The following is a 27,358-nucleotide window of genomic DNA, read 5'->3' on the forward strand; positions in this document are numbered from 1 at the left end:
TTGACATATGCTTCGGCATGTTTTGTATTTGCAGTGTTGTTTTTGGTGTATTTTGCGTTTTTCCCTGTTACGCCCTCCTTCCCATCCCATTCAGTCTTGCTAGAGACGTTAGTAGCCTACCTTCGAGTCAGTATCCTGGAAAATAACTGATGATCTAGTTTTACTTCGAAATGAAAATTAGTTGTGGCCCCTGCCCTTGGTTTGTAGATCAAATTCCAGCAGCTTCTTTCGAGCTATCAGTCCACCAAGTTGAATGCATTTCCGTGGGATGTTTGACATGGACACCGGGCTACGGTCAGGGCAACCTTATTTATACAATTAAGAGTTTTGAGGTTAAGCACTCCTTCGCTGTCGATTGAGAGGGTATTAGGTGTGCTAGTCCTCTTTCTCTGTTCACGGTAAAAGTCGTGTAGCCGCCAGCCAGCCTTCCTGAGCTAGTCTGCTTGTGTTTTGACTGGCGCTCTCTTGCTATGCTGGGCTATCTAGCAGCCGTTGCCACCTGCCTGGCCGCAGTGGTGCTGGTTGGTTGGGAACCATGGCCTCTTGCAGATCTTCCTGGGGTATCCTACCTCTTCCCCCCCACCGGAGGAGTGCGCAACACCGAAGGAAGCACCCGAGAGGCTACTTACCAGCACCGAGCTGGGGCGATACACTGGAACTGAAGGAAGCCACGGGCTCTACCTTGCACTTCTGGGGGAAGTATTCGACGTGCAGCGAGGACACAAGCATTATGGGCCAGGGGGCTCCTACAGTTTCTTTGCAGGTACTTGCTTGTGTACGTTGACCAGCTTACTCCATACCACAGGGACACAACTTTCCCAGTTCTGGATTTTGATTTAACATAGTGCAATCTGTGTATTGTACTTTTGGTTCATTTTAGCTCAGCCAATTACACTAACGAGGGCAAAGTGGACGAATGGAGAAGTGGTGCCCCCGTGACATGAAACCATCTGGTCACCCTAGGTTTTTGTCTAGTGCCTTGCTTGGAGGCATCTCTGGGAATTCCTCATTTTGAACCTGCACTCGTGTTTCTTGCTCTGAACTGTGCCCTCAGGGTAGTAGTAGACGTGACGGACACTTGAAAGTTACATTTTTATTTAATATTTCAACTCTACTCCTAGAATATTTTTGGAAAAGTTATAAAGTCCCCAAGTATTTTTTGGGAAGGTTGAAAAGTAATAATTTTGAATTGCCCAGATGTGGGTCACTTGCTCGCTGTGTTACTGGAATCACGCTAGCCTAGCTGATGAGGGGTGCTACACCGAAACATGTACTAGGATGCTTGTTTCCGGTCCAGGAAGGACCTGGCTTGGCAGTTCAGGCTGGACTGTTCCCATAAGCAGCAGGGTCGAGACTGATTTGCATACGGCTGGGTCCAAACTGGGGTGGCGTAGTGAGCTTAAGCTCAATGGATGTAACCCAGTTCTCTTGACTGGGGGTGAATGTTTGATTCATTCAGCATTCTGTCCATCAATTGTTGCTTCAGTACTTTTTTCCCTAAGTGGGATGGGTATACCCAGACGTGGGTACCTTGTTCACTGTGCCACTGGAATCAAGCTAGTCTGGCTGATATGGGGTGTTACCCTGAAACCAGTCTCGGGATGCTCTTTCCCGGTCCATGGAGGACCTGGCTTGGCACTTCGGGCTGGACTGTTCTCATAAGGAGCAGGGTCAAGACTGATTTGCATATGGCTGGGGTGGCGCAGTGAGTACATGAACAATGGATTTAACCCAGATGTCTTGACTGGGGGTGAATGTTTGATTCATTCAGCATTTCGTCCATCAATTGCTATGCTGTGCCACATGCCCGGCTGGCCACTGTGGTTCTGGTTGGTTGGGATCCATGGCCTCTTGCATATCTTCCTGGGGTGTCCTATCGCTTCCCCCTCACCCCCCGGAGGAGTGTGCAAGACGGAAGGAAGCACCCGAGAGGCTACTTACCAGCACCGAGCTGGGGTGGTACACTGGAACTGAAGGAAGCAATGGGCTCTACCTTGCACTACTGAGAGAAGTATTCAACGTGCAGCGAGGACACAAGCAGTATAAGCCAGGGGGCTCCTACAGTTTTTTTGCAGGTACTTGCTTGTGTAGATTGACCAGATAACTCCATGCTACAAGAACACAACTTTCCCAGTTCTGGGTTTTGATTAAACATAGTGCAGTCTGTGTGTTGTACACTTAGTTCATTTTATCTCAGCCATTTACACTAATGAGGGCAAAGGGAACAAATGGAGAAGTGGTGCCCTGTGACATGGCGCCATCTAGTCACCCTATGTTTTTGTCCAATGCCTTACTTGGAGGCATCTCTGGGAATTCCTCTTCAGTAAGCCACACTTGTGTTTCTTGCTCTGAACTGTGCCCTCAGGGCAGTACTAAACATGACGAATACTGGAAAGTTAAATTTTTATTTAATATTTTAACGCCTCTCCTGAAATATTTTTGGGAAAGTTATTAATTCACCAGGTATTTTTTGGAAGGGTTGGAAAGTAATAATTTTTATTTAGGAAAAAGTACTGCCCTGATTGGCGGAGCTCAGAGCAAAAAACTAGGAATACCCACACTAAAAATAAATAAAAGCTTTCAAGAAAGTGGGTTAAGTGCTTGATACTGGGGTAGAGGTGTATAACCAAAAGTCTCAGGTTACAGTATTGAACTCTGTCTTTCATCCTTCCACAGCCAACACAATGAATATGATTGAATTAGGTTAGCAGAAGTATAGGGCATTTATTTTAATAACTGCAAGTCCATGAGAGATTAATTGTATACCTGTCCATATATCTCCCAAATTTCTCTAACGGGCCCTTAAAATGTTTGAAAGTGTGCTTTATGTCTGCTTTTTAATAGTAGAACTTACCCTGATGGGACGCTGATGTAATTAAGTTCTATGGAATATGGCTGTTTACAACGCATGCAATTTGATCGCATGCCATTACAACGCGGTCGTTATAACGACTGCGTTGTTTGTACGCATACCATTACATCGCAAGTCATTACAACGACTTGCTGTAGAGGGCGCGCTGGACTTAGGAATAGTATTATTTACTATTCCTACTCCAGTTTGCGCAACAGCAGAGAAGGTGCTGGATTTTAAATCCAATACCAGTGGGCTCCCTACAGCATGTCTTTGTAATGACTGGCGGTGTAATGGTATACGTACTAACAACGCGGTCGTTGTAACGAACTCGTTGTAATGGCATGCGTTGTGGAGAGAGCGATGTAAACGCTGTTTCCCAGTTCTATGCATGAGAGAGTGTCTGTAGATTGGCCTATGTGGGTAGTCTAGGTTCTGTGCTTGTGCACTGGAATTGTGCTCCTATCCTGTTTTTGTCCAGGTGCATGAGCCTTAAGCCAAAAGGAGTGAAGGATAGGGCACTTGAGTATGAGAGACTTGGTTATACAAGTATATACCTACCCTTGATATCACAATCTAGCATTATGGTACACATTTATTCAGCAAAAATGGAACGTTTAACTGCATTTAAATCCTACTGGTGTGTACTATGTTAAAAATGGTAATAATAGTATTTTAAGTGACAATTTTTCTAGTTTCTTAAATAATACAGGTAGTTTTATTAATGCCAGCTCTCATTTCAATTCTTTGTTTTGAAACTCAAAGGAGGTCCATATAAAAACAAAACATGAGAGCGAATGTGAAACGGATTAATACTGAACAATAAAAGTTGTTAAAACATCTGTCCACGTAACCACGTTATCATATAGTAGCAACCTAAATGCAAGTTAATGTAGGTTTACAAAACCTATTAAAAACGTACGTGCAAATTACTTTAATTTTTGGATGGCCAAGGATTTTCAGGTACCACCACAGTAAACTAAATACATTCATAAAACATTTAAAAACTTTTGTTCAAATTACTTAATTTTTGGGATGTGAAAAAAATTCTTGTGCCGCCGCAGCTGATTTAATAACATTCTTTAAAAACTGATGGCTTTAGAAAGTGACTGCGCTGACGAGTTACTGAGGGTCAGACAAACAGCACATGATTAATGTGAGAAGTTGGCCTGATGTATGATGTCACTAGTTCTAGTGTACACCTTATATCAGTCCAAATACCCTTATGGTGATTGGTTGTAAAGTCAACCTTATAGACCAGCTATCCTAGTGGTAGCATGGACAAGAGCAGTCTTAGGCTAAACTCTGAATGGCATGTGAAGCCAGCTGTGATACCATATATAATCCCTTGAATACCAAATGAAAGGACACCACAACAGATATATATATAAAAGAAAGTGTATTTATTCTAGTCAAACCCTCAGCACTCTTTATGAGATTAGAGGAAAGTACAACACAGTCTTATTTAAGCATACATTAAGTCACACAGGTAAGTAATACAGTTAGGCCCTAGGGGCCACGCAAACCCTATACTAAGTAAGTGGTATAAGAACCACTGTCACGGAAATAGAATAGACCTAGGCCTAGGGAATCGCTGGGGCTACACTACACTAGCGTTAGTTAGGAAGTGGGAGGCCCACGGGATTCGTGTGCAGAGTGGAAACACTCACGCGTAATGCGTAAAAGTCAATAGCAATAGTACAGTTTAGAAAACGGTAGATTTAGGACACTTCCGGAGTAGCTAGGAAGTTGAGACTTGAAAACTAGACACTAGGATAGTCACTATCCTGATGAGCACCGGAGTACCCAAGTTACCTAGCCCACAGGCTGCGGGTGCATAGGGGTGAAGATGCGTCGTTTTCGTCGTCGACTCCTATGGATGCCTGAAGAAAGATGCTGACAGGCAGTCAGTGAAGAGTGTCCGGTGGATCCCAAGGCTGGGATCAGGAAGAAAGGAAACCTGCAAGCAGAAGGGACAGAGTCAAGGTCACTAGCCAGTGACCACGTGGAACCAGGAAGGAACCAGGCGATGTCGTGAAGTTTGCAGGTGAAGGTGAAGCTTGTCGCTGCAGCCAGGAGGACCAGGAAGCGTCGAGGACGACCAGGACCAGGAGGCGAGCTGTCCCACGAAGGCTCTTGCTGTCGGCGGCGTCGAAGTTGGACTAGGACTCACCAAGCCTTGGCAAGCGGAACCCACGAAGAACGGAGGACTTGCTTCTGGTGCAGACCAGGAAGGTCTGGGGTGCTTCTTCTTTGCAGAGAAGCGGGAGCCAGTCTGGAGGAGCCAAACCAGCGCAGAAGATTTCAGGGTGCGTCGTCACAAAGGCCACTAGCCAGCGGGCAAGCAACCGGACAGACGCGGCAAGCAGGAAAATGCTGAAGGGCCCCACGCAGGACTCGTGGAGTGTGGGGGGCTGATCTTCGGTGCAGATGGTGCTTGGGGTTGGGGCTTCTCAATCCCCGGTGCACAACTTCGAGGGTACCTCAGAAGCTGCGCTTTAAGTTACTAGCCACTTTTTCCAGGTAGCCGGTCCCACGTCGCTCGTCGCCTCCACGGATCTCAGCTCTGCTGTAGATGTGGATCAGGGTCGGAGAAGTCTGGAAGTCAAGGCTCTGGTCAGGCTCTGCAGTCGGTTCCTCGTAGAACGTGGGCAAAGCAAAGGGTAGTCTCTTGATGGTGCCTGTTTGCACAGGGTAGCCACTCCTTGGCTACAAGGGAGATTCTTCAGTCTTCTTCTTTCGTCGAATGTCGAAGGTCCAGAGTTTCTGTTCAGTTTTGCAGGTTCAGGATAATCTAAAGTCTTGAGGCCCAACTCCCACTCTTATACTAATCTGGGGGGCTGGGATACCTGCTAGGTCACGCCTTATGGGTGGGACCTGGGAGGGGGTGGTTACACCCACTTCCCTTTGTCCAGTTTCACGCCAGAGCTGGGGCTGGAGTGCCCCAGCGCCGGTTTGAACTGGACTATGCAAGGAACACCTTGTGTGCCCCAGGCATGTCTCATTCCTTTCAGCCCACCCTGCCCCAATACACTAAAGGCTGTCTGGGGAGGTGCTAGCACCTCCCCAAGCAGGAAACCTATTGTCCAGGCCTCCCTGGCTGGGATCACTCCCAGCTGCAGGAGGTCAGACTTGTGTCTGTGGCAGCAGCATCCATTTTGTGATGCTGAGGCTTTGGTTAGAGTTAAACAGCAAAGTAGGATTTTAACATGTCTCTCCCTCTAGAAGGGAGGAATAATATCCTCCTCACCAGAAATGGTATGGGGGTATTATTCCAAAGTGTTAGACACCTTACACGACATGTTTTGATAAAGCCAAACCATAGTTACCATAACCGTTTAAGATTATAAGGCACTTTAAGAGTATATGGTAGGCTATATCATAGAACAGCTATAAGGACATGGTTCCGAAAGCTGCAGACAGGCTCAGCTCATGCTAGAGCACCATCTCACATGTTACCAAGCACTCTGCCTCCAGGATTGTTAAGGCCTGCCATAGGAGTGACTGATAGGTACACATGTGTCTATATATAAGGGTAGATATAGGCATACTATATCTAAGCAAGGGGTGATTACACGACCTTGCCCCAGCTGAGTGATCAGCCAGTTGTGTCTGATTGGAAGGCCAGACCAGGGGTGGCATAATACATGCTGCAGCCCCTGGGAGGCCTAGGGTACACCTATGCCCTGGGTACCTAGGGTACACTGTACAGGGTCCAATAAGGTGATCCTTACCAATTGGTTATGTACCTAGGGTACATGGAGTCCATTTTAAAGAGAGAGCAGACAGCCTGAGACCCTGAATGGCAGGATCTCAGGCCAACTAAGTCGAAAAACCAGCTAGACACTAGGCAAAAAGTTGGGGGTAACCATAGTCAGATATCCACCTTCCTACAATTAAGGTCCTGGATACCCGAGTTACACAGGTTACAATCTTTCCCTGTTTCTCCAGAAGAGGACCTGTTAGCACATTTAACAGAAGCGAGTTCATTTGAAATAGTGTCCAGAAGTGGCAAAGAACATGGTCCAAGTTCCAGGTCAGGTACTGCTGAGCTACCTTGGGGGCGACAGAAAGAAATCACCACCTCCAGCTTTCTCTTTGACATACAGTACACAGTGTCTACGTGATAACTAGTAGGACTAGAGGCATCCTTTAAATAGCTTTTAACTTGTGTGGGAGAGAGAGATACCAGTGCTGCTTACTGCAATTCAAAATGATTTCATCATGTCATCTTTATTTCGGTCACGAGGACCATAAAAGAATAAAACAGTATGCACATACTATAAAAAAATACAAGTTACTTGCAGCATATTGAAATACACAGATTTAGACATTATGACATAGCTATGAGGGAGCGTGTTCAAGCACAAAATTTGTTTTTATATAACGGTTGCGACTGATCCACATTGCTGTTAAAAATTTCGCTACTGCAAATACTGTAGGAGCTGATAAATCAGTTTTTAAAATTCTATATGCTGGGAGGTGCTGCTTGAAACCCATGTATTTTAAGAGTGGGAGAAGCCAGTATCTCCTTGATCTTTGGTATGCCCGGCAAAAGAGTATAATGTGCAAGTCGGACTCAGAAGGATGGCCACATGCTGGGCATTGTGTTGCTAGTTGTGATTGTGACCAACTGGCAGTGTAAGCACCTAGGGGAAGGGTACCATAACGCCATTGTAAATAAAGTTTTCTAGTTAGCGTTGGTTCAATAGCATCTAAAACTATTTCTCGGTTATACGTATCTTTGAATCCCAGAAATTGCTCGGTTAGGGACCCGGCCCTAGCCTTCATAGATAGAACACGTAGATTGTACTCATAATAGGCCAGTGAGATAGTTTTGCGTGAAATCGTGCGACATGCATTGGCTGGGTCAGACCACAAATCGGATCTGCCGATTAATTCACAGGATTTTTTGACATACTATAGCCATGGTACTTGGTCAACTCTTACATGGCGCAAAATTTCTAGTAACCCCACTCTGTAATTCTCGAGCTCTGGAGTACACCATAGTTTGCGCCAGAAAATTAAAGGTTTAAGACCTAGCTCCACCACATTCGGTCTTAAGCCCATATCTAGTCTTAAAGGTAACAAGGGTGTGCTAGACGGTAGGGCTGTCAACTGCCTCAAGAAATTATTCTCGATGGTCTGTAATTTCTGATTGGATGTATGTCTCCAAATTTCACCCCCGTATAACCCAGCCACCCTAGCCTGTGTTTTATAAATGTGGAGGCGTGGGCCTAATGGTTTATAATTCAGCCCACTCATCATCCTGAGAATGGCGCCCGTCATCTGCATTAGCTTCAAATTTACTTTTATCTGGTGTGAGTCCCACTTCATTGATTGGTTAAAAATGACCCCCAAGTATTCGAAGGTGTATACCCTCTCAAGGCTAAGATCCCCTATCCGGGGGTTCGGTCGGGTTGTGGCGGGCGGGTTGAAGATCATGTATTTAGTTTTTGTAGTGTTGATCTCCAAACCATGCGATTTACAGAAATCGACGAATCCATCGAGGACCCTTTGTATGCCCATAGGAGATTTGGAGAGCAGCAGGGTGTCATCTGCAAACATAATTGCTGACACCCTGCTGCCCGCCAACCTAGGGGCATCAGTATTACTTAACTCATTTAGGTGGCTAAAGACCCCGTTGACAAAGAGGCAGAAGAGGGTCGGTGCGAGCACGCAACCCTGTCTGACCCCCCTGTCAACGGGAAAGCCTTTCGAGAGGGTACCTCCTCTGCCACACCTTACCCTTGCAAAGTTGCCCTGATGTAATTTTTTCAAGATTATAAGGAGGTCAGTGGGAGCCCCTAGAGCCGTGATGACGGCCCATAATTTGTCCCTAGGGACTAAGTCGAATGCCGCTCGAAGGTCTACGAATATCGTGTATAGACTACCCCCCTCAATTGTTACTGTCTTCCAGTAGAGATGGTTCAGACGGAAGATTTGGTCCACCGTTGAGACACCCCTCCTAAAGCCCGCTTGAAAGGGGCTCAATATGTTGTGATCCTCGATCCAGACCTGGAGTCGGTCCAGGATCAGTCTACCAAAGATTTTTTGTGGGACGTCTATCAGACTGATAGGTCTGTAGTTGGCTGGGAGCAGAGGTGAACCCTTTTTATAAATGGGGACGATCTCTGCGCCCAGCCAAGTATCAGGGACCTTCATGCCGCTCAGGATGGAATTAAATAGTAGGGCTAGGTAGGGAGCCCAGACATCCGGCTCCTGCTTAAAAAGGTCACCCGGGAGACCATCCAGACCGGGAGCCTTACCTGATGTCAATCCAACGATAACCGCTCTAACCTCCTTAGTTGTGAACAGGGGCGTTTCTATAATGTCTTCAATCGGTACTGAGGGAGGAGCAACCGATTCCCCATCCGGTGATTGGTATAACGACTGGAAATGGTCTGACCATGCCCTGGCTGAAATGTTCGGCTCCAATGCTGTGGCCAGTTCCATCGAACCGGTATTCGCAGTTCGCCAGAATTTACGTGAGTCACCCCAGGCAAGCGATGCTGAGAGTGTTTCCCATTTTAGGTGTTCCCATTCTTTTTTTGCGTTGCTAGTTATGATTTTATAAGCAGATCTCTTGGCCCTAATTACCTCACTTCCCATACCCGCCTTGATAGAGGTCAATAGGCTTGTTTTGGCGTTGCGGCAGGTCTTATTATACCAGATTGGACCAGCAACGCGACCATTAGCCCTCTTTGGTGCGCGGGTGAGGATTACAGATATTGATTTAGAGAGATCTCTATGAATGTGCCCCAAATATTCTTGTTCACTCTGGGTTGTGTCATGGGCCATGAGAACCTGCACCTTTTCAAGTATAGGAACTACCCTGCATAAAGCATGGGTATCTTATCCGGGTTAGCGATTAATCTCTCCCATTTTACTCTCCGTCTATTTTGTGTGAGGCCGAGACCAACCTCTAGAGACACCCCTTGGCGCAACTTAGGATCTAGGCCGGGATGGTCATATTCCAATTCCAGCGCATTGTGGTCGCTGTCTTCCCTGGGTAGCACCCGGAAGTCGATGATGCGCGGCCACAGTGCTAAGGGCACAAGTATATAATCCAATCTTGACTTCCTACCCTTATTATTAAAGGTGTAACTAGCTGGTTTGTCCGAAATTGCCCTGCCGTTACATGCCCGCAGTCCATATTTCATGGTTAGAGCGGTGATTTGTGTGGCAAGAGTGGTCCAAGCTCTAGGAGCCGATGCTTGCAAGGGAGGTATAGACCACTCCATATCCTCTTCCTCGGCCAGGTTCACCAATATACCCGGGAGGGGCTCATAGTGAGAATTGAGGTCACCCCCGATCAAGATGGAGGTACCCTGGGGAATTTCATCTAAAACAGCTGCCAACTCCTCTATCGTGTGCGATGTCTGCGAGATCTTAGTTGGTCTGGAATATACGTTAATCAGCAGAAGGCTGTTTGCGTTCGGCCATTCGAGCCGGACCACAAGGATATCCGCCGACTTTTGCGGTTGAATATCGGCCCTGCATCCCAGGTCGCTAGAGACCCAGATAGCCAAACCTCCCGAGGGACGTCCTATACCAGCCCATTTTGCTTGAACAGCAAATGTAGCAAACCCCACGTGAGGAAGGTGTTCTCTCTCCCAGGTTTCTTGGAATAGGCAGATATCTTGGGCCTGGATATATGCACACCAGTCCGGACAATTTACTTTGTTAGCCAAACCCGCCACGTTCCAGGATAAGATCTTAAGGCGGGGGCAATTGAGTCTCTCCCTAGATGAAATTACAAGTGCTGCCTCCCCCATTTCCTGCCCTATGGATGGAACATCCCGTGTACTGGCCATTTGCAATGAAGAGTCCTCCGATGAGCTCGGCATTGGTAGGGGGATTCCGGGGTCTATCTCCATGGCTTGTTGTTCCCCATTAGTTTTGATCGTTTCAGGTGGGACAGCTAACCTAGCTTGTGTGATGTTAGGCCGTTTAGGCTCTAGGATTTCCTCCCCGACTATCTTTGTTGGTCAATCCACCATGTCAAGACTACTAAATCTGTTATGGGTGGGAAAATAGTCGAGGCATGGTTGCCTGGAGTAGGGGATTACACTTGGGACTCTGGGGACCTGGTTTCTTGCCCGTCTAGACACTAATTCCCATCGATCCTCTCTCAATTCACAATTAGGAATTGGATAGAAAAAGGACAGAGGGAGAGAGCGTATTAATGATCCTTGTGCCTGATGTAACCAGCCACATATGTGGGAGACGATGAGGGGATCTCTAAAGTTGATCAAGGCACAGTCACCTTGGATTGACTTCCTAGTGTTTCCTATCCAAAGGATTCGCCTCACCATCAACACCTCACTGTGTACTCCTTCTGGTAAAGGCCTATTTGTAGAGAGCCAGTGAATTACCTTGTTCTTCAGGGCCCCTGATGATTCTCGAGTCGAGGGATTTAATTCTGGGATGCCGGCTAGAATTACAGTATATGGTATTGCTTCTGGTGGCAAGTCAATGGTTCTATAATTTGGATCTTTCCCATTGGAGCCCATAGGGGATGCTACTGTCTTCGCTTGATAACTTGCACCGTTAGCCTTCTTTATGAGATTAAGATTTGGAAGCTCAGGCGAGACAGCAGTACTTGGCTGTTGCGGTTGTGTAGGTTGGGAAGTTGAACAGGCAGCCTCACCTAGGGACTCAGATGTAAGAGTATTTACAATACCAAGTGATTTATTGCATGGGATCTGGGTGACTATGTTAGAACCCTTGGCTACTTGTATAATATCCTTCTGGCGATACACTAGAGCTTTTTCTATCTTTGCTAAACAACTTACAATGGGATTGAGTAAGTCCCTCAGGAGTGCGCCAATATTCAATAATGTAAGGCCCTCCTCTCTCAGTGCGGCATTTAGACTCGAGTTTTCTTGGGGCAGGATGTTAGAGAGTGAAAGCCCTTGTTTTTGGGATCTACTCTTGGCCTTGTTAGCCATGCCAGCTGGGTTAGTCTCCCGAATGGGGGTACATTTAGTACTCTTATCTTTACACCCTCCTGTAATTTGTGCCCCCCTTTTTGTTTTTGGAATTGCTCCCTCCCTAGCATGTGCAGGTGTTAAGTCATACTGGGCGGTTGGATTGGAAATTAACTCACTATTAGGTATAGATGGTTCGACATTAGTGGCTGGTATAGATACAGTAGGTGGGGGGAGGGGTAATAAACTGAGATCAGTATGAGAGAAATCGCATTCAGTTGATGAAATACTAGAATTTCCAAGTGGCACATGCTCAGGTGTTTTGCGCAATATTGCGTTAGACCCCTCCCCTTCCATCAATATGCCACTAGGTGGAGGGTCAGGGGATATAACATGTTGAAGGGGGCCCAAAGAAGATCTTCTAACCCATTCCAGTTCTTGGGAAATGCGCCTTTCTAGTGTGGTAATTTCCTCTATAAGAAGGGACCCCGCCTTGACAAAGTATGTGTCCAATGTACCTTTAGGGGCCCCCAGGGCCGACGATGTTTTACTCCTAGTTGTCCTTGCAGTCATCCTCGTCTAATCAGTATCGCGGTTGGTGCTGGTAGACCGGAAAGCGGGGAGATAGTCCTCCTTCTCCCTCGTCCACCCTCAAACGGCCCACTCTTTGCCCGGTCTTCGCCCCGGGCTTCGTCCCGCACGCGTTTCGCTAACGCGAAGGGCACGAGAATCTCTAAAATAGGGGAAGTGGGGGGGGGGGAAGAGGCACCAGCTGCGCAGATGGTCGTGAGTGCACGAAGCAGGCTGGTCCTCGCAGTGCGACCCAGTGGTAACGAAGGCAGTCTCTCCCTGCAGAAACCAAACGGGATATAGAACAGAGCCAGGGCAATGTTCTCTGAGAATGTATATTTTCCCGTGAACCAAAAATGTAAAGATTCATAAAGCCCATTATGGAGTCCTTTTTACTATTCTTAAGCTGGAAGCCCCACCAGATCACACTGGCCAGCCCTTGCACATAGGAGCTTATCAAACTAAATTCCAGATTTAATGGGATAGAAACAAACAAATAAAAAGTTTACATAAAATTTGCCCTTCCATTTTCGCTAGAAAATCCCACTTTGTCACATTAATTGATATAATGGCATATAATAAAGTCAGTGGAATGTTTGTCTTAAAAATTGATAGCAGGCAAATAAAATGTCTCCGCCCCATTGCATTATAGCATGCTTGTAACCCGTTGGCATGCGAAGAGGCCTTAGAAGAGCAATGTTCAATATGCTCTTTTCCAGCATGCAGCAATTAACGATATGTAAGTATATGAGTTTGCAACCTCCAGTTTCCCTGAACCTAAGCCCCACGTATAGTTACTGGACTTTCACGCCTTTCTACTTTTTAGGATTAATCCCTTGCTCTTTGAGACATTTATCTTCTAGTAATGAAGGGTTGCGTACTGCTGGAAATAAACTAGCCTATTGTTCAAGTCCTAAGTCCTTAGGACTTAGGCCCAAGATTGCGATAGCATCTGCATACATCAAACAAGGGAACTGGTAGCCACCTATCTTAGGAGCATCTCCCTTTTTCGTTTTTAGGCAGTTAGGGAGGTCAGAAATATACAATGAGAAAAGTAATGGAGCCAGCAGGAAGCCCTGTTTCGGACCATTTCTAGTTAGAATTTTCTTTCTCAAAGATCATTTTATTCTGTGTCTCTCCTTTTCAGAAGATTGATTAATTTACTTTGTTCAGAGGAAAAAGACAGATATTGGACCCTCACTCATCTGTTTATCTCCCTTTTTAGATCAATAACAGGGTTGGGACATGATCTCCGACGGGAGGGTAAATTGGTTATTTTACAAGCGGTAACCAAAGCTTTTAAACAAATTCCATGCTTAAATAACGGATCAAGGTACAAAAACTGCAAATCCCCTAATAATGCTGTCAGTGATTCTTTCAGTTTTTTAGATGCCTTGGAATTCCAATGAGTTCCACCATTTCATCTCTCGAACTCCGCTGCTGCATCTTTAAATTCCACGTTCCTACTTCCGTTAAGGCCACATCAATCAGCCAGGAGATCAACATATGATCACTATAGGGATTGTCATGAACGCTCATGTCTGATATATTGAACTTAGAAAACGAGGTGATTGCATAATAATGGAACAGCTGCAGGAAGATTTATGTGTAAAATTAGCTGGAGTATCATTCTCTATTCTTCCATTTACTATGAGAAACTCGTTATTCCTTACACCTAGCAAAAGCAATCCTCTTTTGTCAGCTCTACAATTAGAAGAGAAGATTGCACGGGAGAGTTTTTTTAATGCTACCTCTTTAGAATTATTTGCAAATGACCATAAAGCATAATTAGAAACCTTAGCATTCGGGTCGCCTACTCATACTATATGTTTACATGCCTCTCAGCATAATAGTAAAGATGAAGGTAAACATGTCAGTTAGCAGGTGGACATGGGTGGGATCTATATGTACAATAATGACTCAATACTATCTTATTTGCCACAAAACCAGCCTAGATTATTACTAGGTACAGCTTTTGTGATTTAGCCAAATCGGACCGTTGGAATTAAGAACGCTCGCTACCCAGTTCTAGTTCCTAACTTCCTTGTCTTGGACCTGGTCCTGCTTCTCCTCTTTCCCAGGGAGCAGTAAAACCCTCCTACCCCTTTTCCAAATGATACCCACAAGATATTTTCCTTCTCAGTTGGGATGGTGTCTGAAAGAGGACAATGTGGGAGAGAATAGCCCTCACCTAGGATACTATGCGAGGAGATTTTAGTAACCTTTTCCTTCAGCAAATGGAAAACATCAATACTGCAACAGTACAGCTTGTCGCTGTTTAATAATTCTAGGTTAGATACCACTTTGGATTTAAGGGATACTCTAGCCCTGCAATGTCACCTATGATTAATGATTTGGACCAATGACAGACCACTGCTTTGAACCTTGTGTAGATTCGAAATGTCAACAAAGCGTCCTAATATAAATGACCTACTCAAATAAATTTCCTTGTCAAAAATTGCAATACATTACAAAATCAAAGGCACTTCACTGTATTACAGGAAATGTTATCCCTGACAAGCCCCATCACATTAGAATGGGAGACATTGTTTACATCGCATGCGATACAACGCATGCCATTACAATGTGGTAGTTACAACGACAGCGTTGTTACATCGCAAACCATTACAACGCAAGTCGTTACAACAAGGTGATGCCTGAGCCGCAGTACTGTGAAAAACATGAAAAGAAATGCATATGAAAAATGGGGTTCCTTGGGGAGTTGGACGGCTGCAGGGCGTTGGCTGCCAACGCGGGGTTGGGCATAGGCCAGATCATGCTGCAAACCCCATACCTCACAGCCGAAGGCCGTGCTTGTTGGAGAGTTTGCTACCAGCTGGAGGTTTGCCGCCCACAGGGCGGGGGGGGGCGTTTACTAGTGTCAGAAAAGTTTCCGCTTTTAGCACTTCCTTGTACTCTGTGTTTACTGTCTTTGGGGCTTCTCTGTACCTGGTTGTTTCTGCCTTTAGCGTTATCGTTCCGTATGACTTGTAGCTCAGTGTTGAATTGTGACGCAAGATCTTCTACACTACCTTACCAGCAGGTTTCTGAGAGGTCTTCATTCTCTTCGAAAGCTTTGCACTAGCTGGAGTGGCGTTTAGACTCCACATATACCAGACATCGATCTTCACTTCTACTGAGGCACATGTGGCACGCACGAGCCATTCGATTGGACCATGACAAACTCTCTGGGAGAGTACTGTTGATTCTTTGGGTTACTTATCCCCTATCTCATCACCAGTTGTCGCATCCTCCCCAGCCTCAGTACATGTAAATGATTACGCCACACACAGAGCTTGGTTTTACACATGTTTATTCCTCAGGGTGTAACCGCGAACTCAACATTTTATATCATAAATTCTATCCCCATACCTGAACACTTGCATCACTGTTCTACGGAATCCGCCAGAAACCAAAAGGGTCCTGTCATCTCTAACTCAAAAGACACTACATATATGTATACAAAACAGTCCTGAAAAAGTCATAGAAGGGAGTCAAATATTATGTGCCTGCCCAATGTAGTGGACATTTGAACGGTTATTTATTTAGAAGATAAAGGCATGCTGGGGTTTGAATGGAAAAGCACATTTTAGAGCCCTCTATAGATTTATACCTTTGCCCCGAACAGTCTGCACTAAAGTAAACAAAAGTCTTTATAATTGGCTGTCAAAGGTTAGTTTGTACGTTTAGCTTTCCTCATCTGTGCACCTAGACCTAGATGTAAATCACCTCATAGATAGAATTCACCATTTCTATGTAAGGATTTAAACCTAAATGTAGATTTACTAGTTCCACCCCCTCAAATTAATTACTCTCCTTTTTCCCAACACTCCTCCTTGTCCCTCCCACGTTTACTACAAAGTTCTATGTATATGTAGGTGGAGATCTCTGTACAGAAAAGATAGAAGAGGCAGAAATCTCCAGCTGGAAGTTTGTGAATTAATTTTGGAATACGTAAAGTAATACTAATTTCGGTACTCCAAAATAGTTTTTGTTAATAGGCCCATTTTCGGAGAGTGTGTTCACATTGGTCATTGGGGGCGAAACTTATAAGCAGTTTCCATGCCCATATAACTCATAACGCAGCATTAATTACAGTGCTACGAGTACCATCTGTATTTATAGATTGTGTACTTTTTTGTGTTGAGCGGGTTTCCTAGAATGGATGATCACGGTATGAGACGGTATCTAAGGGGCTCGGCTCTGGAAAAGAAGGATTGAGGGTGCTTCAGCCATTTGACAAGTCTATTTCAAGGGCTGTAGTTTTTGTTTCCCCAAAGTACTTGCAAAACTGTCAGAACCCTTTTCCGAGGAGCGCCCAGGGGCCACTGCGACCAACTGTGGGATTTGAGGCCTTTTACTCCTGAGGTCCAGAGGCCCGACCTACTATGGATCTTAAGTAACTGAACCAAGTACCACTACTGCTCTTGACTCTCAGTAGTAGCTCTCGTCGAGCAGTCAAGGCTCCTTTGGGTAGTAAATACAGGTCAGTGAGCACTACTCATAACGCAATGTAAATACTATGTACAATAAATCAATGTCCAGTTCAATACTCGCTTTTATAGAAAAAAATAAGTATTTTTATTTCTGACTGTACACATGCATAGGTAGACGACATTCAAAAGCAATAGCACAATCCCCCTTCAAGTCTGGGCTCTAGTAGTTATCCAACAAATCCCTGCCCCACCCTCCTTCGTGTAACGTGTTTGGGGTTATTCACCATTCACTGGTGGTCGCATCCACGGAATGCAAACTATTAGGCTGTACTAAAAAGTTCTCCTTTGACTCTTCAGGAATGAGCCAAAAGTGTCTATGGTGCTGGTAAACCTCAGGGACTTTGTCAGGTGCAGATCACAGCATGCGGGTTCCAGCAACTGATCACCGGTTCGAGGGACAACCTGATCCTTAAGCCACAGTGATACAAGCAGCCCATCCTACCATACAGGTTTGCCGTGGTAGTTATGAACTGGGTGCAGGCACTCCTGATGTGATCACCTTCACTATGGTGACCCTTCCTGGCATACAGAGTTGCCGATTTCAGCAGTCACAAGTCCTCCACTCCTGGCCCCAAATCAGTTCTCTGGCATATGGGGTCACCACGGTGTGGCGGTGCAGCCTGGTGCCTCCCGCTCAGCGCCTCTGAAATACAGGGCCGAATTGGGAACCCAAACAAGCCCTGGCAATTTTGAAAGGCCAGCTCCTGGGGGCTGGGGTGGGGACGGGTGGTGGGGGATTGATGGAGGTGCAAGTGGGAAGCACTGCTGCTTTTGTTACTGGAGGCCAATATTTCAGCACCACTGCAAAACCGTCCCCCAGTAACCAAAAAATGCCCTCCACTGCTGCAAAACAGCCCCCACCCTCTCAGACTCCCGGTAAAATGCCTGTTGCCTGCTAAAGCCAGTCTGGCCCTGCTGATATGGCTCAGTACAAGGCGGCCCTCTCCTGGCATACGAAAGTCGCCCAGCCGATACTGCGCACGGGCAACGGCCCAATCGGTGCACACCCTCACACTTCGCTCAGGGAATCCTCGTCCACTGGACCTCACTCCCTCCAATGCTCTCCCTACTCGGCATGCTGGTCTTGGCAGGCAGGCGATGGTGCTCTAGGGCAGGTGATATTGGTGTCCTGGGTGGTGTCCCCTCACCCAGTAGGGCGACCTGCTGGCCCTGAGGCCCAGTCCTGGTTCCAGCACAACTCTTCCAGAGCTTCCCTTCTCACACAGCCTATCTGGCTGCTTGGCAGATGACAACATTTTTGAGATTCAACCTCCCCATCTTATAGTCCTTTTCCAGACATCAAATGTGATTTAGGTCCTGAGTCTTTGAAGTTTTATGTTGGGATCTGCTTCTTTTGAAGCGGATACTTCTCTCTTTCTGCTTTCCCCATGAAAGATGCATGTCACAACAGGTATGACTCCGAAGCTGATTGACCACCACACAATTCATGGGGGGACCAGAGTTCACACCTTGATATTCCACAGTGATATGTGCATCAAAAGGTTAAATCCAGACTCCCCCTCCGCCCCTCATCTCAACTCTTTATGAATACATATCAGCCCCATCTCCCTTCCTGAGATGTGCCCAGGCGCCTTCCTCGTGATCTTTCAAACAAAGAGTAGTCTACTGAACTGTAAAGGGAGACATTTCCTTTTCCCTTCAATATGTCCCCACCCAGCTCGCAGGAATGTAGCAATACATAAAACTGTCTGGGGAGATTCCTCTCATCTTCATGTCTTCACCAGCATGTCTGGGCTTCCTAAAATGGAACCCAGATTGGAACCCAGATTTCTTTGCAGGCATACTCACACAGTGTACATTCATAGCACACTTTCTGTTCAGCACTTATACCTCTATGCATTGTACCCTCATGTGTACATATGCATCCAGCACGCACACTCTGCACGCACTGTTCAGCACTGAAGCTTTCTATATTCAACCAGTGTGTGCAATTATAAAACACCCACACGTCTAGAATGCACATTCACTATGTGCGTTCTGCACACTCCAACCATCATGTATTGTCCTTCATTCAAGCACACATACAGCCAGCACATGCTTTCCCTGTGCATCCACTGCACAATACTACATTTCTAATCTAATATATTCCTCTCGGGCATACATACACCCCATTCATGTACTAACCACACATACACTACAGAGTACATTACACTATGCCATCCTTGTACTGTAACCTTCCCAGACACACATACAACAACGCAGAGTCACTACTTCCACGCTATGCAGCACTCTGCATCTACCTGATGTAAGCAGTGGAACTTTAAAAAAGGTGAGTGAGCCTGTAGGCCTCACTCCAGTGACACAGGGTAAAAATGCCCTGTTTAATACTACAGATCACTACACGGTATGCTGCCACCACTGCACTTGTACAGCTTAACTCCTGGTGAAGGCGGTAGTCTTCCACCACTATGCAGGTAGCGCTTTGGGCACCCCTCCTGGCCCAACAAAACCGTACTCTGTGAGACCGGTTTATGTCATGGCGCACACGTATGATCCGTGTTCACCTATGACAAAAAAAGTATTAGGGATCCAGACAACAGTGCCGTTGGGCACTCAGGGCAGGGACACACATCTTTACCATGCAGAGGACTTTTCCGTCCCAACAAAAAACATGCTTTTAAGATACACAGTTAAAGATTATTTGTAAAGTCGGTTTACTCATGAAACGTTAAATATTTTCGTTGTGTTTTAAAAAAGTAACTCTTAAGACCATTTTTGTTTAAAAAAAAAAAATATATATATATTGGAGGTTATCATCCTAAACCATGGGTACTCACAAAGTTTCTCTCGGGGGGGCCAAATTTGCAATGCGGTTTGTTGCCGAAGGCTGCACCGGTGGTGGTGGGGTCAGTGGGGGAGGGGGGCCGGGCTAGAGCAAAAACACCTGTGACCACGAGGTTGAACAGAGGCCCCTGCAGCGGACACCTTCGTCCACTGAGCCACCAGACCCGGCATACTCACTCACTCACTCTGTCTCACTCACTCTGTCTGTCTCACTCTGTCTCCCTCTCTTTGTCTCCTTCCCTCTGTCTCCCTCCCTCTCTCTATCTCTCTCTCTTTCCCTCTATCTGTCTCTTTCTGTCTCCCTCCCTCTCTCTCCTTCTGTCTCCCTCCCTCTGACTCCCACTATCCCTCTGTCTCCCTCCCTCTGTCTGTCTCCGCCTGTCTCCATCTGTCTGTCTCCCTCTGGCGCTCTCTATCTGTCTCTCGCCCTCTCTCTCTGTCGCCCTCTCTCTCTCTGTCGCCCTCTCTCTCTCTGTCGCCCTCTCTCTCTCTCTGTCGCCCTCTCTCTCTCTGTCGCCCTCTCTCTCTCTGTCGCCCTCTCTCTCTCTGTCGCCCTCTCTCTCTCTGTCGCCCTCTCTCTCTCTGTCGCCCTCTCTCTCTCTCTGTCGCCCTCTCTCTCTCTCTGTCGCCCTCTCTCTCTCTCTGTCGCCCTCTCTCTCTCTCTGTCGCCCTCTCTCTCTCTCTGTCGCCCTCTCTCTCTCTCTGTCGCCCTCTCTCTCTCTCTGTCGCCCTCTCTCTCTCTCTGTCGCCCTCTCTCTCTCTCTGTCGCCCTCTCTCTCTCTCTGTCGCCCTCTCTCTCTCTCTGTCGCCCTCTCTCTCTCTCTGTCGCCCTCTCTCTCTCTCTGTCGCCCTCTCTCTCTCTCTGTCGCCCTCTCTCTCTCTCTGTCGCCCTCTCTCTCTCTCTGTCGCCCTCTCTCTCTCTCTGTCGCCCTCTCTCTCTCTCTGTCGCCCTCCCTCGGTCTCCTTCCCTCGGTCTCCTTCCCTCGGTCTCCTTCCCTCTATCTCCCTCTGTCTGTCTCACTCTCCCTCCCTGTCTCACCCTCTCTCTCTGTCTCACCCTCTCTCTCTGTCTCACCCTCTCTCTCTGTCTCACCCTCTCTCTCTGTCTCTCCCTCTCTCTCTGTCTCTCCCTCTCTCTCTGTCTCTCCCTCTCTCTCTGTCTCTCCCTCTCTCTCTGTCTCTCCCTCTCTCTCTGTCTCTCCCTCTCTCTCTGTCTCTCCCTCTCTCTCTGTCTCCCTCTCTCTCTGTCTCCCTCTCTCTCTGTCTCCCTCTCTCTCTGTCTCCCTCTCTCTCTGTCTCCCTCTCTCTCTGTCTCCCTCTCTCTCTGTCTCCCTCTCTCTCTGTCTCCCTCTCTCTCTGTCTCCCTCTCTCTCTGTCTCCCTCTCTCTCTGTCTCCCTCTCTCTCTGTCTCCCTCTCTCTCTGTCTCCCTCTCTCTCTGTCTCCCTCTCTCTCTGTCTCCCTCTCTCTCTGTCTCCCTCTCTCTCTGTCTCCCTCTCTCTCTGTCTCCCTCCCTCTGTCTCCCTCCCTCTGTCTCCCTCCCTCTGTCTCTCTCCCTCTGTCTCTCTCCCTCTGTCTCTCTCCCTCTGTCTCTCTCCCTCTGTCTCTCTCCCTCTGTCTCTCTCCCTCTGTCTCTCTCCCTCTGTCTCTCTCCCTCTGTCTCTCTCCCTCTGTCTCTCTCCCTCTGTCTCTCTCCCTCTGTCTCCCTCCGTCTGTCTTCCCCTGACTCCCTCTGTCTCTCTCCGTCTGTCTTCCCCTGACTCCCTCTGTCTCTCTCCGTCTGTCTCCCCCTGACTCCCTATGTCTCCCTCTGTCTGTCTCCCTCTGTCTGTCTCCCTCTGTCTGTCTCCCTCTGTCTGTCTCCCTCTGTCTGTCTCCCTCCCTTTGTCTCTCTCACTCTGTCTCTCACCTCCCTCCCTATGTCTGTCTCCCTCTCTTTGTCTCTCTCCCTCTGTCTCCCTCCGTCTGTCTTCCCCTGACTCCCTCTGTCTCTCTCCGTCTGTCTTCCCCTGACTCCCTCTGTCTCTCTCCGTATGTCTCCCCCTGACTCCCTATGTCTCTCTCCGTCTGTCTCCCCCTGACTCCCTCTGTCTCCCTCCGTCTGTCTTCCCCTGACTCCCTCTGTCTCTCTCGGTCTGTCTCCCTCTCTCCCTCCCTCCCTCCGTCTCCCTCTCCCTCTGTCTTCCTCCCTCTGTCTCCCTCCCTCTGTCTCTCTCTGTCTCCCTCTGTCTGTCTCCTTCCCTCTGTCGCTCTCCTTCCTCCCTCTGTCTCCCTCCTGTCTCTCTCCCTTTGTCTGTCGCCCTCTGTCTCCGTCCCTCTGTCTCCGTCCCTCTGTCTCCATCCCTCTGTCTCCCTCTGTCTGTCTCCATCTCTTTCTGTCTCCCTCTCTCTCTGTCTCCCTCCCTCTGTCTCTGTCTCCCTCCCTTAGTCTCCCTCTGTTTCCCTCACTCTATCTCCCTCTGTCACCTCACCCCCGCGCGTGTGGCAGCCTGGGCTGAGACAGCTTCCCGGGCACAAACACAGCCGCACCCGAGTACTTCACAGGTCTTTAAAAGACCATTTACTTGTTAATGAGGCTTTATTGTATTTCACCTCTTTTCAGTGTCCCTGCATCTCCACTCTGACTATTGCTGGAATCGCCTGGCCCCCTTAGAGCAGAGTGTCTCGGAGTCTGCGCTGCTGCGGCGGTGTTTGCTGACACTCTTAAATATATATATTTTTAAAACACAGGTACAATGTCTGCAAGGTCCGTGGGCTGCCATGTAAGGCTTGCTATGAGTGCCCGTGTCCTAATCCTTTTATCTTGTTCATTAACATGCACTTGCAGTGTGTTCGGTTAAAAAGAATTTGAGTAAACACCCAAAATTAGTTTTGTAAAAATGTATTGTGCAATATCCATTCTGAACTGCCGGTAATTATCTAGCTTGCTTCTACCACTTTCATCTTTAGGTATTGACTTAATTGTAAGAACATTAAAAGCAACCCTCAACATATTTTTTTTCGCTATATTTTTTGGAGGAGATCTCCAAGGCTCCCTTTCATATCCAAAGATACCATCAGCTGCACCAGATACGTGGGTAATCCCACCAGCTACATGGTATACCTCATGTTCAAGATGCACATCACAGCCAACCTCTCTTAGGCTGAACCATCGTATACAGACCACTGGGACCCTGCACAAATTTCGCCAGCGACATAACCGAATTCTTCGCACCCCACATCATTAAAGCTGGCACTTTCATTCTCCACGGCGACTTTAACATTCACCTTGAGAGCCGCACCAACCCAATCTCCACTTTTCTTCTAGAAAACCTAAAAACCCTTGGCCTCGCCTAAATGTGGAATAAGTGTTACTGGAATTTAGCACAGTGGTACTCTTGTTACTGACCCTAGAAGTATGGAAAGCAAAGCCTGTTTCATTGAGATTTGAAAGCCTGAGTGGTAGGTTGACCATATTTATATAGCAGTTTAATGAATCCATCTTGTCATCTGGCATACTTCGAAACTATCTTGTCACATGTGTAATATATCTGAAATTCTGCCTTGACATCAGCAAATTAGATGGCTGCAATATTCTTCTAGTAGGACCTCTTTCTCTCCTCTTGACAATGTCTTCCACTTTGCAATAGGATTCCTTTCCAATCATCCCAAGAATGCCCCATTTTAAGTTATTCTTATGACGATGGTTGCATTTCTGGAAAAAAACAGGGCTTCCTACAATATTTTAATCCTGGTCTTCAAAATCGCTTCAAACATGAAGACAAAGAAAGATACATTTCCAGAAAGGGATACCAAGCAGTGTACCATATGTTAATTTATATACTCAAATTCAGTAAATATGCTTAGATTAGACTACATTAACTTACCAGCAAAAAACAGAATGATTGAGGATCTGTGGTCTAATTAATTAACAGATCACTAATTATTAATAGAGAGATCACAAATCTACACGATAATTAAAAAAAATTCACACCCTTGTTATTTTTTCCTTCTTTTTTACTCTGAATATTTGTGCCTTATTGTGTTCTCATTAATGTATATGTGATTTTAATATAGCTATAGCACAAGCAGTATAATTGCATACCCGTATGCCATACATATGAAGTTGATTTATGCTCTGAAGAAATGCCAAAATAATGTTTTGAAGTCTTGAAACACCTGTTGCCATTCTTTGAGGCATTGTATAAAATAGGCATTATTTTTTGTCATATTTGAATTAATCAACATACTTTTTTATTACCATACCTCAGTGTTTAACAATACAGACTGGAAGTATTCAGTGCCTTTGATGGTGTAGACCACAATAAAGCTTTGGGAAAGTTATCTACTTCAGATAGACCTCTTTTACTATTAAAAGCCGTTCATCCTCTTTATGGTAATATGTGGATTCACATAAAACTAGATGACACCTCCACATTGATTAATAACATTGAAAAACGTAAGGGTCTAAAACTGGGATGTGCACTCCCTCCAATGTTGTTTAATAATCATGTGACCAGTAAATCTTGTCCACCGAAATTAGGTCGTATGGTGTTACCTATAATGCAAGACAAACAATACAGTATTTTTTGATAGGTCAGATGTAGGATCACTTTGTTCTCTTGATGGTTTTCGGAGATCCTCAATTTTTTTCAACTGAATGACAAATCAGTGAGCTTGGTGGGTACTATATGGAAAGCATTTGAGGCCTACGTTTGCGGGGTGTGTGTCACCAAGCTACATGGAGTCCACAGGGCACTGAGAGAGTGCCTTGACAGGCTTGAGAGGGAGATCAAGAATTTGGAAAACCAGGGGGGCAGGCAGCCAGCCGCTCAGGTGTTGGCTGAGTTTCATACCAAGCTTGAGGAATTTGAGGAGATCAAGAGCTCTTACATCTCCATACATTTTCTGTTGATAGGGCATATCGGGAGGCAGGGCACCCAGGCAGCACTCTAACCCGGCTCCTGCAGAAAAACCAGCCACCCTAGGAGACCCTCCAAATCGAGAAAGAAACCAGCAAGACGGTGTATGAGGCGAAGGATATCTTTGAGAAAATCGTTCAATACTATACCGCATTATGTACCTCTTGAGCTGCATTTTACCCCTCCAGCAACTCCACATACTTTGAGTGCATTGTTCTTGCATGGCTGGAAGGTCCCAGATGCCAATTTCTTAACTCGCCGCTCACCCTAAGTGAGGCCGTGGATGTAATTGAGTCTCCCCACAAGTAAGGTGCTAGGAGGTGACTGCCTGCCATATAAGCTCTACAAGACCTTCTCCCCTATACTGGCCCCCAAGCTCCTTCAAGTATACAATGAGGTGATCTCGACGGGCAACCTTCCCCAGTCTTTCAGAGAGACGACTCATCATTCTGCTGAAGATGGGAAAGTCCTCTACTCAGTGCAACTCTAATTGCCCGCTATCTCTCCTTAACGTCCATGTTAAAATACTTGCAAAGGTACTTGCTAACCGGATATTGCTAATCCTTCCTGACCTCAGATCAGGCAGGATTAATTCCCGGCAGATCAACCTCACTCAACCTCTGTATCCTTTTTGTGGTGTTACACTAGTTCAACTCGGACCTGAAGGTGGCGGCTGTTTGTTTTTTGGATGCCACCCAAAGCGTTTGATTCTCTGGAGTGGGACTTCCTCATTATAGTTCTCCTGAGGATGGGATTCCCTGCTGGTTTTATAAGCTGGATAAAACTCCTATATCACGAACCCGCGGCCAGAATCAGATTGAATGATTTTCTGTCTGCTCCCCTGCAAATTCACAGGGATAGGGGTGCCCACTCTCCCATATTTTAAATGCCTTTATCATCTCCCTTTCGGCTTATAATATCACCGTCTATCTCTGCGAACCAGTGTGTAACCGTAGCCCAGTGATTCATGAGTTCCGGCATTTCGGCCTGCACGCTGGGATCTCCATGAACTGGAACAAATCTATTGTATTCTCCCTTACTTCAAGCACCTGTATGTGGACAGTGGACTACCAGCTTCCATGGTGTACAACATCAGTAAAATACTTGGGGGTCGGGATTAGCCGAGATACTGATGTTATCGCCTCTGAAAACGATGGGGTGGCTGTAGCGCAAATTGAAGGCCGCGTGGCTAAGTGGAAGACTCTTCCAATATCTTTGCCCGCCAGACAGGCACTGATGAAAATGGTCATCCTGCCTATACTTATTTACCTATTCTATAACAATACTCTCACGAATGTTCTTCAAGACACTCAAATCCCTCATGATAACTTTAGTCTGGGTGGGAAAAAAAGCCTAGAATCCGCTGGCCGGTGCTAACGTTTGCCAAATGCCCTGGGTGGACTAGGTGCACTGACTCTGAGCTGTATTATAACTGAACAAGCACAGTTTGCGCACTGTTGACTTCACCCATAATGTTTTACAGCACACGTGGCAGTGGAGTGAGACAAGGCGCACCCTCACTCATTACACTCACTTGCGGAGCGTGCTTCCAATGTACACCGTACAGAGATTACCACAGTGGACTGTGTACCTAGGACAGAGCTGTGTGCCTGGACTATACTGGCAGTTAACCCACCACATATTATATTTCCCTAGTCAATCACTACTCCTTTACCGAATTATACTGCTCACAGAAGATGCACTGGCGTTGTGCAGACTGCGTGCCTGAGGGGTACAAAAGTGTTGGGAGATTCTAGGCTCATGTGTTCACTTTGCTCATGAGTGGTCTGCAATTGCGGCCTTCGCCCTGGATGGCTCTGCTGGGGTGCACTCTGGAAATGCCAAAGGTATTTTGGCGTTTCACCTCAGTTGCCCTATTGTTGGATAAGGGTCAGGTGGCCAGCATCTGGGGCAGGAACAGGGTGCCCCAGTTGAATAAATGGCTGGAAGACAGGGTTTATTGGAATACCCAGCTGGAACTATACTACCTCTCGATTTCAGCAGGCCAAAGGACTTCTGAGGTCAACTACAGACCTACCCACTGACCACTACGGTGCAGGAGCCCTAGAATGTTACAGGTTCAGTGCTTGCTCCTGAAAGACTGCTCACGACTTGACTGGTACTCTGCCGATGGTATGACCACGCCCCATGCGCTCATAGGATGGTGTCTCTGAACACTGTCTACACATGTGTGCTCGAGCTGACATTTGTTGTGTGCTGTAAGTGAATGACTGTTACTGAAGCCTATTTTAGCAGCCGCCCTCCCTATCATAGATGACCTCATTGTTGATGTGTTCTTTTTTTGTCGTTTGGTTCATGACATATCACCCTCAGTGGCAGAGTTTCATTATGCTGTATGTCCTCAATTTCTTCTAATTCAAACAATAAAACCTAATTTAATAAAAGTAGCTTTAGGGTGTAAGGATGTCAAGAATTCGCAAACCATATTAGAAATGTTCTTGCTGTTTTCGCTGACCATGTTATGCAATGTTGAATTTCTTTTTGCATTCTTGGTGGTTAATGTTCATATTTTATGCACTAGACTAAGGTTTGAAGATAAACATTTTTAAAGTACCTCTTCTCTTTCTTAGTGCTGGTTTGAGTGTGCTTTTCATTAACAAAAGAGGGTTTGGTGTTCCACATTGTCTTGTGGGACTGATTGTGCATTATTGCTCGGTGGGTCGTGTATCTGTTGCAGTCCGATTAGATTTCTAATTTGTATTGGTGCATTAACTGCACTCTTGCGCCAGGGCTTAGCAATTTTACTCCAGCAGCTTTGGGGGTGTTTCAAAGTGCAGAGAAAG

At 46.5% G+C, this 27,358-nt stretch overlaps 1 protein-coding gene across 1 annotated transcript in view; it reads left to right on the plus strand.

Annotated features, from left to right (window-relative positions):
• The first annotated feature begins 357 nt into the window (after nt 1-357).
• Nucleotides 358-27,358, plus strand: part of CYB5D2 (cytochrome b5 domain containing 2) — a 59,831-nt gene continuing 32,830 nt past the window's right edge. Inside the window, 2 exon segments of the mRNA XM_085649581.1 lie at nt 358-575; nt 577-763. Coding sequence (XP_085505707.1) covers nt 471-575; nt 577-763 — 292 coding nt within the window. The 5' untranslated portion in view covers nt 358-470.

Source organism: Triturus cristatus, chromosome 3_2 (genome assembly GCF_964204655.1).
Source record: "Triturus cristatus chromosome 3_2, aTriCri1.1, whole genome shotgun sequence".
Lineage (NCBI taxonomy): Eukaryota > Metazoa > Chordata > Amphibia > Caudata > Salamandridae > Triturus > Triturus cristatus.